This window comes from Cuculus canorus, chromosome 7, assembly GCF_017976375.1.
Source record: "Cuculus canorus isolate bCucCan1 chromosome 7, bCucCan1.pri, whole genome shotgun sequence".
Taxonomy (NCBI): domain Eukaryota; kingdom Metazoa; phylum Chordata; class Aves; order Cuculiformes; family Cuculidae; genus Cuculus; species Cuculus canorus.
The window spans coordinates 3,548,054-3,561,377 of record NC_071407.1 but is presented as its reverse complement, the minus strand read 5'-3'; the positions used below and the strand labels follow the sequence as shown (position 1 = coordinate 3,561,377).

The 13,324-nt window shown below is 48.3% G+C and overlaps 1 protein-coding gene across 5 annotated transcripts in view; it reads right to left on the bottom strand.

Annotated features, from left to right (window-relative positions):
* The window catches only part of SHTN1 (shootin 1), a 68,802-nt gene extending 56,735 nt beyond the window's left edge, over window positions 1-12,067 (bottom strand). For 3 of the 5 annotated variants that reach the window (XM_054071672.1, XM_054071671.1, XM_054071675.1), the window contains exons 1-2: window positions 11,920-12,067; window positions 2,917-2,969 (exon numbers count right to left, since the gene is read on the bottom strand). In XM_054071672.1, the coding sequence (XP_053927647.1) occupies window positions 2,917-2,969; window positions 11,920-11,980 (114 nt within the window). In that variant the 5' untranslated portion in view covers window positions 11,981-12,067. Of the gene's footprint in view, window positions 1-2,916; window positions 2,970-5,231; window positions 5,345-11,919 lie in introns of those variants that run through there. The other 2 variants (XM_054071673.1, XM_054071674.1) reach the window with 2 other exon arrangements.
* Between the last annotated feature and the right edge of the window lie 1,257 nt (window positions 12,068-13,324).

The following is a 13,324-nucleotide window of genomic DNA, read 5'->3' as shown; positions in this document are numbered from 1 at the left end:
TCTCTTCTCCACACTGAACAACCCCAACTCTCAGCCCGTCTTCGTGTGGGAGACACTCCAGTCCTCGGATCATCTCTGTGGCCTCCCCTGGACTCGCTCTACAGATCCATGTCCTTCCTGCACTGAGGCAGCTCAAGAAAAGCCTCCTCAACCTCCCTCTCCTCCAATCTAAACAAAACTTTGTTGAAGAAACACCAGAGCTAGTAGGACGTGGTTTCCAGACAAAGCTGGGGAGCTCATTTTTCATGCAGTGGACAGCCCTGGTGTGCAGCTCCTCACACACGATGGAAGCCAACAACCAGCATGGGCTGGCAGAGAAGACAAATCCAAGGAAGAGAGCTGTGAAGGGCAGAACACCCTCAAACCACGCAGCTGAGGAAGTCTCCAGGCTGCAAGTGGTTTGGAGACCTGTGGAATGCTCTGCAGAGGCGTTATATGCGCTCCTACTCTCCCCCCTCCCTGTTGGTGGTGGAGACATGATATGGGACTAACGGGACTAATTCAGTTTCATCATCATTTTCTTCGAAGCATTGAGATGAACTGCTACAGTCTTCTGAACAGCAAAACCAGAGGACAGATTTCTTGGGGTATCTGAGGCTCTGGAGTGGGACAGGAGAACGGGAATGCAGTGGCAAGCACAGTAAAAGAGACAAGAAGGTCAGTGGGTAGGAGGGAAAATGGGTGGGAGAGGGTGAAGCACAGTATGCTGTGCTCAGTAGATATACGCATAATCATGGCTGAAGCGTAACGATAAGATAAGATTCAAGTTTTCTTTAATAATGAGAAAGTAGTTAAGGACAAGGTCTTCCCAATACAGCCTTGAATTGCAACATTTATACCAGCTGGACTAAAACTTACCCTTCAGAAAGCACTTGACAAAAAGCTAAATTTAACCTACATGCCTTGGCAGCTAACAGGGATTTGAAAACTAACCTGTTCTTCGCACCTGCAGCTCACTAACGCTGGAGAAAGGAGAATTTTCTGCTTACAATACAGCGTAGCACTGATTCCTCTGCCTTCTTCGCTATCCAGAACTGATAAGAGGCTTCTCTTGGCCACGGTTTCTTTTGGCAGATATCTGCTAAAAACCTTTTGCACATTGATATGGATTTACGCAACACAACGCTGCCATCAAATCCATCCCAGAGTTCCCTGTTCCTGTCAGCTTCCTCGCAGAAAGCAGGCGTGTGGAATGACTAAGAGTCCTGGCTGGGAAGAGATACCTCCCCAAATGTATTCAATTTTACTACAAGGAAGACAGTTTATCACAATTACAATGAACAACCCAGAAAGCAATTATTATTTCTTACTCCAGTATCTCTGAACGTTAAAAACCAAAGCCCACAGTAATGTATGAAGTTCAGCCCATACGTTCAAAGCCTCTTTTCAAGTTGGACAGGCACACAGATCTCACACGTGGATGGGTGATAGACAGCAAATCCATTTTATTCTGCAAGCCGAGATAAGACATCTTGCTCTCTCATTAAAAACTGGGTTGGAGGTTTTTTGAGGGAGAAGAGGAATAATTGAAATACCTTGACAAATCACATCCCTACATTCTGGATTTTCAGGAGGGCTTGGTAAGGAGAAGTGGTGGTCTATTTTGTTTTCAGTAACATCCACAGTGCAAATCAGGTTTAAAACAAGGTTTAGATCCAAAAGAAACAAGCTTTCCTAAAAATACCTAAACACTTGATTTGGTTTAAGCTCACCTTGTAACCATATGCAAACTGGCTACTGAGGCAAACATTTCAAAAAAATATAGGCATATAGTTATAGCGATTTCCTGGACTGGAACTGCTAGAATAGCTGCTAGGACATGGATTCATCACTCCTTAATACATGTAGAAATAGAACTATAGAATGGTTTGGGTTGGAAGGGACCTCAAAGCCCATCTAGTTCCAACCCCTGCCATGGGCAGGGACACCTCCCACTGGATCAGGGGCTCCAAGCCCCATCCAACCTGGCCTGGAACAGGGATGGAGCTGCCACGACTGCTCTGGGCAACCTGTGCCAGGGCCTCACCACCCTCACAGGAAATAATTTCATTCTAATATCTCACCTAAATCTCCCCTCTTTCAGCTTAAAACCATTCCCCCTCATCCTATCCCTGCACTCACTGATAGAGCCCCTCCCCAGCTTTCCTGTAAGCCCCCGTTAAGTACTGGAAAGCTCCTATAAGGTCTCCGCAGAGCCTTCTCCTCTCCAAGCTGAACCACTCCAACTATCTCAGTGTTTACTCGTATGGGAGGTGCTCCAGTGCTTGCATCATCCCCATGGCCTCCTCTGGCCTCACTCCAACAGATTCATGTCCTTCCTGTGCTGAGAATTCCAGAACTGAATGCAGGACTCCAGGTGAGATCTCACCAGACCAGAGGGGCAGAATCGCCTCCCTCGTCCTGCTGGTCCCACTGCTTTGGATGCAGTTCAGGACATGGATGGCTTTCTGGGCTGCAAACACGCATTGCTGGTTCACGTTGAGCATTTCATTCCCTAGCACCTCGGAGTCTTTCTCTTCAGGGCTGTTCTCAATCCATTCTCTACCCAGACTGTATTGGTGGTTGGGCTAGCCCCAGACCAGGAGCAGGTCCCTGCACTTGGCCTTGTTGAACTTCATGAAGTTCTCATGGGCTCTCCTCTGAAGCCTGTCCAGGTCCCTCTGGATGGCATCCCCCTCCCTCCAGTGTGTCGACTGCAACACAGAGCTTGGTGTCACTGGCAAACTTCATGATGGTGCCCTCAACTGCACTGTCCATGTCTCCAACAAAGATGTTAAACACCTATACAAGTGGTAGTTATGAATGACACTAAGTAATCAGAGGAACTCACAAAAGCAGAAAACAACCTCCCACATCTAATCACGTAGCCTGATATTTAGCACCCTAGTATTAAAGAAATAATCAATAGATACAAACCTCTTCTTTCGCTTTCTTATTTTCTGCTTTAAGCTCTTCATATTCGCCAATAGCTATACAAGAAGAAAAGAAAAAAGAAGTTAATATTGCACACCTCCTTTATGCAAATCAGCTCCTCATTTCATTTATCTTAAAGCTATTGTGGTTATCTACACAGACCTCTTAAATAACCTCGGTCATAAACTTCATTAATAGCCTACGGATGAATTGGATATCCTTTGAGAACTGAAGTAACTGTGAAGTGTCTAAAAAACATGGTGGCTCCCCAAACAATCGATCTTTGATCAATGGAGAGTTAAACAATCTTACGAATTGAGTTCAAAAATTACAAGGTGGATGTACTGGCTTGCAGCCACGATTTTAAACCCACACTAGCTCAGGTTACAGATCAATGCCAGGAAGCATGGTTAATACAATACCGTTAAACACACGTCCCGTACCACCAGAGTAGCTGAGTGCCTTTCTTTATTATTTATTCGCATTTTCTTCCAAAAAGAGTACTACGAGACTTTTTTTTCTTTCAAATCCACAGTGGAGACAAGAAAAGATTGTACGATTTACCCAAGATCACATAAGAACTCAGTTGCAGGCATCAGTAGGGAAGGGATCAGCCTTCAGGATGCTGAAGGTCCATTGTTTCAAGCCAGTAAATAATATGCAGAAATAATCAATCAGCTACCAATTAAGCTTCCAGTTTCCTGTTCATTTTTTCATGTGCCCTTCTTAAAACTTCTTTTTTTTTTTGGACTAACTTAGGGAAATGCGATCGTTGCCACAACTTCCCGATTCTTTGTTCTTTCAGTGTGTCCCAATATGGGCTGTTTGACCTTTACAAGCTCAGAAATTAGAATCATAGAACGGCTCGAGTTGGAAAGGACGTTGAAGATCATCTGGTAATTCCAAGCCCCCTGCCATGGGCAGGGACACCTCCCACTGGATCCAGCTCCTCAAAGCCCCATCCAACCTGGCCATGAACACCTCCAGACACAACTGGCAACCTGGGCCAGTGCCTCACCACCTTTTCAGGAGAACTTTTCTTCCCAAGATCTCATCTCAATCTCCCCTCTTTCAGCTGAAAACCATTCCCTCTCATCCTGTCCCTGCACTCCCTGATAAGAGCCCCTCCCCAGCTTTCCTGTATGCAAGAAAGACAAATTTTAGGGCAAACTCATACTTGCAATTTAATATTTTGCAGCTGACTGAAAAATTTAAACACAGATTTGCCCCACCCTTGACAGCTCTCCCCACACACTCCCTGAACCAAGAATTCTGAATCATCAGCCCTTAAGGCACCAATACAAGAACTGGTTATCTAAAAACAAGGATACCAACTTACACAGTGCTCCAGCAGGTCCCAGTAAGGGTTCACCTGTGTGAGACTGGGAATTAAGCTGCCTGTTCAGGTAGCCCTTCCTTAGTCTACTGCGGAGGGTAATTCACTGCATGTTCATCATGGAATGAAAACACAAAATCATCGGCTATTCCATGCCGTACTCACATGGCACCTTCCTTCAGTATCTTTTCAGCGTGCCCCCCCTTTACTGTTGTCGCACAGCTCTTAGTTCTTCCTTTAGTGCCAATACACAGTAAGGATTTTAAAACAAGATTGTTCTTCATGGACGGCATAGTGAACAACAGAAAAGACACCTTCATTTACGCCGAGTGAGGTGGTGAGACTCTTCCCACCCTTTCTGTTAAAAAATTCATCAACTTCTTTTCTAAAGCTGTGTATTAAAAACAAAATACAAACTAAAATCCCAACCTTAAAAATGCTACATGCATATCCCTGAGCATTTACTAACGTATTGTAAACCAGGATGGCCTTTAAGAAGATCAAGAGCCCTTCCATGCCAAATCAATGGATAATGCCATTTCAGTATTCCAATCCTACTTATTTAATCAAAAAGTAAGTAGAGCTGTCAAGGAAAGCAAGCGTCATTCCACTGTTTATTCCTCTGGGCTATGGACCAGGCATGTCTTTACTGGCACATGGAAGAGAAAGAGCTTGCAGTGCAAGAAGTCTTTTGCTCCGCATGAAGTAAGCTTACTTAATGAAGTCAAATTTTGGTGGTAGAAGTAAGTTAACACCTGGCTTTTTGAGATTCGGTTGTGTCATGAAAGAGAATCACCCCCAACAGCAGCACTGCATCAGAAGCTTTAACGGGATGCTACCACCCTCCTCATCACAGGGGACCTGGAAGAGGAAGAATCAGGTCAAGCCATAGTCTTCCTACAAGCAAAGACCTGTGAATCGCTGTCAAGAGTATAAACCAAAGTCCATTATCACCATGTACCAGTACATAAAGGGTACCTACCAAGAGGATGGAGACTCCCTTTGTACTAGGAGTCACATCGAAACGACAAGGAGAAATGGACATAAGTTGCTCCTGGGGAGATTCTGATTGGATTCCAGAAGAAAATGTTTTCCCATGAGAACCGTGAAACATTGGACTGATCTCCCCAGGGAAGCAGTGGACTCCTCTACTCTGGACACTTTTCAGGCTCAGCTTGACAGGGTGCTGGGCTGTCTCTCTGAAACCATAGATCACCTAAAAGATTGGACCAGACGATTCCTGAGGTCTCTTCCAAACCTGGCTTTCAGTGATTCTACAATTAAGTCAAAAGGGTGTGATTCTTCTCTTGTTCCCCCATGAGGTGCAAAGATCCTTTTCCCTAAACCCAGGCTACCTCTATTTCAACAGGACTTGATGCGGCAGCAGCACCACCAGCCATGTACAAACCACCCCAAACTGAAGCCCGGGCAGCATCTTTAACGTTCCTGGACCTTCATGGAAGAGAGATAGAGCTGAGAAATAAGTCCTTATGGGTTGTGCAAAGGTGAATGTGTGTGATGGTTTTACACCCGCTACTTTCACAGCGGCTCCAAATCTAGAAACAGCCAGACTGCATAAACTTATTATGAAGCCTGAAGCTTATATGGCCAAACCAAGCTTTTGGTCACATCTCAGCTGGACCAGCTGGTACCTACAAGATTCAATTACCAAACAGTTCTTCAAAATAGATAAAAAACCAAAAATCATGTGTGTGAGTACATAAAAGGTAAGCATTAAGAACAAATACTCTAAGTCAGATCCTGTGCCTGTGTTCCCACATACTCTGATTTGACTCAAAACTGTCGAAGTGTGTACAAAGAATTCTTTTACTGAGACCCCAAATTTGCATCCTGCAGTCTTACAGCTGCCTAGAAACTGGATGGGGAAATTAAACACCCCCCAGCCTGATAAAGTCAAACCACTAGGCTCACACCAACAGATTTGTTTTCACAAGTTTCTGAAAAACGGAAGTGGTTCAACACAAGAAACTGAAGTGGGAAACGCTTTTAAATTCTAATAAATGACAAAAGCACTCAAGCAGGATGGGTTCTGCTGGGGAATGACGATTGCAGTGTATGAACACCAACAACACAGGTATGTCGGAAAAAAACCAACCCTCTAGAGAACAGAGACTACAGCTGCCAAGAGGATATCCCACCATCAGCAAAGAAATTCCTTTCACCATAAAAATTACCTCTGCCACAGGGAGGAATAAATTTAGCAAATGACATTAAGAGCTTGTCAAGAGTGTATACCTTCAAAGTAGTGAGATATCGCTGTCAGATTAATAGCCAGGTCCTCAGAAGATACGTGGAATGCCCCTATTCAAAGTTTCTGGCATTTTTTGGCTTGGTTTTTTTTTTAAAGAGATCAAATAAATCATAAAAGAAAAAACCCTACAGAGCCCCAGTGCTCGGGAACAGAGACTGAGAATGATCACACTTCATCAAATCCAGAAAACAAACACAGGGCAAGAGAGGACCTTTAAAACTGGTGAAGAAAACCCCAGCAATATAAATATTTTCAATGTATGTGGAGTCAGCAGTAGTTGCTAAGCACAGTAATTCACCAAAACGACCAGAAATGTGACTATGATGGTGGCTGCTGAAGGGTAAACCGGGTAAAATTACAACTCCAAATGTTTTTGCTGCTGACTCCTGTTTTCAACTGAACAAAAGAACAACCACAGCGGAAGATGACTCTGCCTTTAAGGGCAAAGTACCAGCAGTGCCGATAAAACCCAAGACAAACAAGGCAACCTTCCAGGTAACCAACTGCAGTTACAACACAGCTGTTAGTCAGTTTGCTACAGTTCCTCCGGTTCTACAACCAACCGTTCATAACACAAGATTTTTGCCCACTTGACTTGGGTTTGTTTCAATTTGAAGTCTTATCTACAGGAAATATAAGGGCCAGTTGACCAGAAATGTGCATTGCTGGAAATATCACAGTTAGGTAATATTAATATTCATAATCTAAGCAAGCCATCTTGGAAAGCTATCACAGATTAAAACTCAAGCCACACTTTTAAGTCCTAAATATCATCAATACAGAGATCGTGTTTCTTCATGATGCTCTCGTTAAACTTGGTAATGGAGCAAGCCTTAGAGCATTCAGTATCAAGTATCTAACACAGGGCTTGGAAAATTCAGCCTGGGTGAAAGATAAGCGTATCTTGCACAGAGGCAGCTTCAGTGTCCTTGTCGCCGTTCCAAAGAGCCAAGTGAATTTGCCCAGACACCAGTCAGCATCACAACTGCCACTGAGAATCGAGCGGGCAGCTACGGAACACCTGCCTCAGGTTCAGTCTGCTGACCTTGTTCAGGAAAAGCATAAGCGTTAGGCGAAACACGACAGCAATCAGCCACGCACGCTGCCGTCTGCCTTCCCCTCTACCTTTCGCATCGCTTCTCAGACAGTTTAGTGACCTGGTGCCAGGCAAGTTTCTCAAGACTAGAAAAACACATCCCAAGAAAGAAACCGAACAAGGGCTCCTGAATGGATGTTCTTTGAAAGTGAACAGATGTTCTCTGAACTCCTTCAAATCAATAGGTGTTTTACAGAAACCTGATTACAGGCTACAAAGTCTGGGCTACAAAGATGAAAAGAGGAATGGAGCACCTCTGCTGTGAGGACAGGCTGAGAGAGTTGGGGTTGTTCAGCCTGGAGAAAAGAAGACTCCAGGGAGACCTTAGAGCAGCCTTCCAGTAACTAAAGAGGGCCTACAGGAAAGCTGGGGATGGACTTTTTACAAGGGCGTGGAGTGACAGCATGAGGGGGAATGGCTTTAAATTATGGGGGGGAAACATTTAGATTAGACATTAGGAAGAAATTCTTCACTATGAGGATGGGGAGGCCCTGGTACAGGCAATTCATGGATGAACCTTCCCTAGAAGTGCTGAAGGCCGGGTTGGATGGGGTCTTGAGCAACCTGATCCAGTGGGAGGTGTCCCTGCCCATGGCAGTGGGGTTGGAACTGGATGATCTTTAACGTCCCTTCCAGCCCAAACTATTCCATGATTCCATGTCACAGTGATCTGAAGCCATACACCACTTCGAAAGCAATACTGAAAAGTACGTACACCCAATACCCCAAATACTCGGAGACAGCAGATCCTTCCATCAACTACGTTCACTTCCAAAACAATATTGTTGCCTACACCTGTAAGCAGTAAAGAAGAAAAAGAAGAGCACCTTTTTTGTCCTTCTTTCCATGCTGCTTCTGTTTAAAAGAACACTCTGAAATGACTTTCCTCAAGTAATTTCAAAATAAGTGTTGGGTTGTAATCACTAAGAATGGAGGACATAGGAATACATTCAAACACAGAGAGAAAATTTACCTCCCTGCAGTAACAAATATAGGTCATTTCTGTTAGGATAACTAACACACATCTCATTACACTTTGGTAATGCATCTCATTACCTTTTCATCACGTGGACTCTAACTGACTTTGGGCACCTCAGACTTGTCACTTAAGATAATTTAACTACTTTAACTACGTTGTGCTACCATACTTTTGCATTAGTTTAAATGCAAAACAGCATAAAGAAGAGTATTTTCAGAAGTTTTCCACCGGGTAGCTTTTCACCTTTAAAAAACAACTGCCTCATCAGTTAAAATAAATATTTGTTAGCCTTGTAACAACAACACATTTGGGGACAAACACCCACCAAGAACGGTGCCTTACAGGACAGAACCTGCCAAGTACAGTTTCTATTTCAACAGCTTAAGTGGATCTGGGACGGCTGTGCCTCAAGTTACACTATCTTTCCCTTTAATTAATTCCTGCCATCCCGTAAACTTTCATTAGATATTAAAGGACTCAGCCCATGGCAGCAGAAGACTTTCAGACATCAGCCCCAGCAGAACCAATGTCAAGAGGCTCAGACTTCTCTAAAGAATAAACCAAATTTGCCTTTTTCGGAACTCATTGTCATTTCAGCAACAGTCCTTTTGGCACTGACAGCTCCTCTGGAGCCAACAGTACTCGATGGAAGCAGTTAGTCAGCAAAATGCAGCTTTTTAGCCTTATTTTTTTGGTCCTGTAATAACAAAGCACACAGCTATAAGTCTATCATGAATTTCATAAATCAGAATCTGCCTACAACAGCCTGTAATCGTGAATTTACAATGCTGACTGCACAGGAACAACTGAAAAAAAAAAAGAAGTGCCAAAGCAGGTCACGAATAGTTATAAATATACAGCTGAAATTTGGTTAAGAAAAGCTGCTGCTTTGCAGCAAAGGTGACTGAGCACATTTCTGGTGAGAGGGAGTCACAGAAAAAGAAGCACTGATCACACCCTTGTAATTTCGTTCTTTTACACAACTTTGTCCTTTCCAAACAGTTCCTCTCAGGCTCCCGGAAGACCAGGGGAAGGCAGCTGTAGGAATTCCCAGCTGAGAACTACAGCACTGGCACTTTGCACCCACTGCACGTGAAGCTGTGAGGCAGGAGGGCATGCTGATCACTCCACGCATGCTCACAAGCACATGCCCACAATTCAAACAGCTGGTGACATTGGTTCTTCAAACGGTGCCTTCCTACGTAACCAAGGACCAACTTGGTTTGGCGACAGACTGGCCAGTGATGCTAAACAATGGGCTGCCTTTTAAGCTTCCAAGCTCTTTTCCATGCACCTTCTTGTAGAATGAGAGGATGGTTTGGGTTGGAAGGGTCCTTAAAGATCATCCAGTTCCAACTCCCTGCCATGGGTAGGGACACCTCCCACTGGATCGGGTTGCTCCAAACCCCATCCAACCTGGCCTGGAACACCTCCAGGGATGGAACATTCACAGCTTTCCTGGGCAACATGTGCCAGGGCCCCACCACCCTCACAAGAGAAAAACATTACAATGTTTTTGTTTCCTAGCCAAGGTAGGCACTCATGAAGCTAAGATCTACAAAGCTGAAGTGCTGGACATTTTTACTGAAGCCACAAAGGGAACTACACCAGCCCAGGGAAAGTGCTTCCTTTCATTTACACTGGAACTACAACGGCTCAACAGAAACTTAGGGCATATCAAGTTGAGCCCCACGCTATCAGCAGGAAGTTTGCACACTGATGGAGAGTAGGAGAGAGTGATTGAAGGTTGGGTCCGCATCGGATCCTGTAACGCAGAGTGAGAGACGGGATATGACACCAGGTTAGGTGCAACCACGGACTCCACATGAAGCTCAGCTCCACAGAGACACAGCGAGGCAGTTGGACTTTCACGCCCTGGAGCCATTCCAGGCTCACTGCCAGCCAGCAGATCAATACATGCCCATTCTTTGTGTGCAGAGGATGGCAAGAGGGCTGTTGAAGGGTCTCAAGCACAAGTCCTGTGAGGAGCAGCTGAGGAAACCGGGACAGTTTAGTCTGGAGAAATGAAGGCTGTGGGGAGACCTTATTGCTCTCTACAACTACTTCAAAGGAAGCTGTAGAGAGGTGGGTGCTGGCCTCTCCTCCCAAATAACAAGGGATAGGATGAGATGAAATGGCCTCAGGTTGCACCAGGAGAGGTTTAGATTGGATATTAGGAAAAGTTTCTTTACCGAAAGAGTGGTGAAGCCCTGGCATAGGCTGCCCAGGGCAGTGGTGGAGTCTCTTTCCCTGAAGGTGTTCAAAAAGCATGTAGATGTGGCACTTTGGGATGTGGTTCGTTAGACACGGTAGTGCTTGGCTTATGGGTGGACTGGATGATCTCAGAGGAGTTTTCCAACCTTAATGATTCTATGACTCTAATGCTCCTGTTACCAGCACACGGACTCAACTGACCACCAGGCAGGAATGTCAGGAGAGACCATGACAGCCCATGTGCTGTGGTGCCTCAGCCTCCTGCCCGCACCCCAACCCACCATCACCCATCATGATGCCCATGCCCGCCCAGCTTCATAAAATCACAGCACGGTTTGGGTTGGAAGGGATCTTACAGCCCATCCAGTCCCACCCCCTGCCATGGGCAGGGACACCTCCCACTGGATCAGGGGCTCCAAGCCCCATCCAACCTGGCCTGGAACCCCTCCAGGGATGGGGCAGCCACCACTGCTCTGGGCAACCTGGGCAGAGCCTCCCCACCCTCATAGGAAAACATTTCTTCCTAAGACCTCATCTCAACCTCCTCTCTTTCAGCTGAAAACCATTCTCCCTCGTCCCACCCCTGCACTCCCTGATCCAGAGCCCCTCCCCAGCTTTCCTGGAACCCCTTTCAGCACTGGAAGCTGCTCTAAGGTCTCCCCAGAGCCTTCTCTTCTCCAGGCTGAACAACCCCAACTCTGACAGCCTGTCCTGACGGGGGGTCAAAGCCCATCCAGTTCCACCCCCCGCCATGGGCAGGGACACCTCCCACTGGACCAAGTCCCTCAAACCCCATCCAATCCTGCCTCCAACACCTCCAGGGATGGAGCATCCATGGCACCACCAGGTGCGACCCCAGCGGGGATGCGCGGCAGCTGGGATGGACACAACTTTTCAATCCCCTGATTCATTTTTAAGTTGTTGTTGTTGTTGTTGTTTCCCCCGCCTGGACAGAGCAGGGAAGGATCTCCCGGGGGATTCCCAGCCCCCATCATCCCGCCCCGCCCGCTCCCACCGCCTCCTGCATCCTTCTTCGCATCATCCCTCGCCTCCCAGCGCACCCCCCGGCGCCGCGGCAGCCGCTCCGCCGGCACCGCCCAGCCCCTCACCTCTCTCTTTCAAGCCGGCGAGGCGCTCCAGCTGCTTTTTCTCCTCCTCGGAGCCTTCCATCGCGCCCCGAGCGGCGGCTTTACCTGCCGGCAGCGGAGCGGCGGGGCGCGGCGGGCGGCACCGCTCGCTCTGCACATGCCCAGAGTCCCGCCGAGCCCCAGTGAGCATGTGCGGGGTGCGGGACCGGGGCTGCCCCCCCCCGGGCGTGGCGGGCTGGGAGGGGGGGGGACACACCGGGTACCCGGCGGGGGGGACGCATCCCGGTGCCCCCTCGGGCTGGCATCGCCCGCACGGCGTGGAACCGGGGCTCTTGTGTCCCTCCGGGGTGTCAACGAGGGGATGGGAGGGGGAAAAGCCGTCCCGGTAACCCCCAAGGGCAGACAGCGCCCGCACAGTGTGGAATTGGAGCTCTGGTGTCGCCCCACGGGTGTCTGTTGAGTGTCAGCGAAGGACTGAGAGGGGGAATAGACAAAGTACCCGGCGGGGGGACGCATCCCGGTGCCCCCTCGGGCTGGCATCGCCCGCACGGCGTGGAATCGGGGCTCTTGTGTCCCTGCGGGGTGTCAACGAGAGGAGGGGAGGGGGAAAAGCCGCCGAGAGATCGGAGGGGACTCGTCCTGGTAACCCCCAAGGGCAGGCATCGCCCGCACGGCGTGGAACCGGGGCTCTCGTGTCCCTGCGGGGTGGCTCTGGGTGTCAGCGAGGGGTGGGAGGAGGAGAAGGCACCGACAGGTCAGGGGAGGCTCATCCTGGTCGTCCCCCAGGGCAGGCGCTGCCAGCACGAGGTGGAAACGGGGCTCTTCTGTCCCCTCGTGTGGATCCGGGTGGCAGCGAGGGGGAGAAGGCACCAAGAGGTCAGAGAGGGTTCGTCCTGGTAGCCCGTAAGGGCAGACACTGCCCGCACAGCATAAAGGGGGCTCTTGTGTCCCCCCGGGCGGCTCTGGGTGTCAACGAGGGGATGGGAGGGAGAAAAAGCACCAAAAGGTCCGAAAGGATGGATCCCATAGCCCCCCCAGATACACACTGCCAGCACAGCGTGGGATGGGGGCTCTTGTGTCCCCCTGGACGGCTCTGGGTGTCAACGAGGGGATGGGAAGGGGAAAATCCACCAAGAGGTCAGAGGAGACTCATCCCAGTAGCCCCCAAGGGCAGACATGGCCCCACAAGGTAGAATCAGGACTCTCGTGTCCCTCCCAGGTGTCTCTGGGTGTCAACGAGGAGTGGGAAGGAGAAAAGGTACCAGGAGGACAGAGGGGATGTGTGCTGTAGCCCCCCCTCGGGCAGGCACTGCCAGCACGAGGTGGAGTCGGGGCTCCCGTGTCCCCTCTGGGTGTCAGCGAGGAAGCGGGAGGGGGAACACGCAGGGTACAGGGCGGAGGAGATGCATCCCGGTACCCCCCAAGG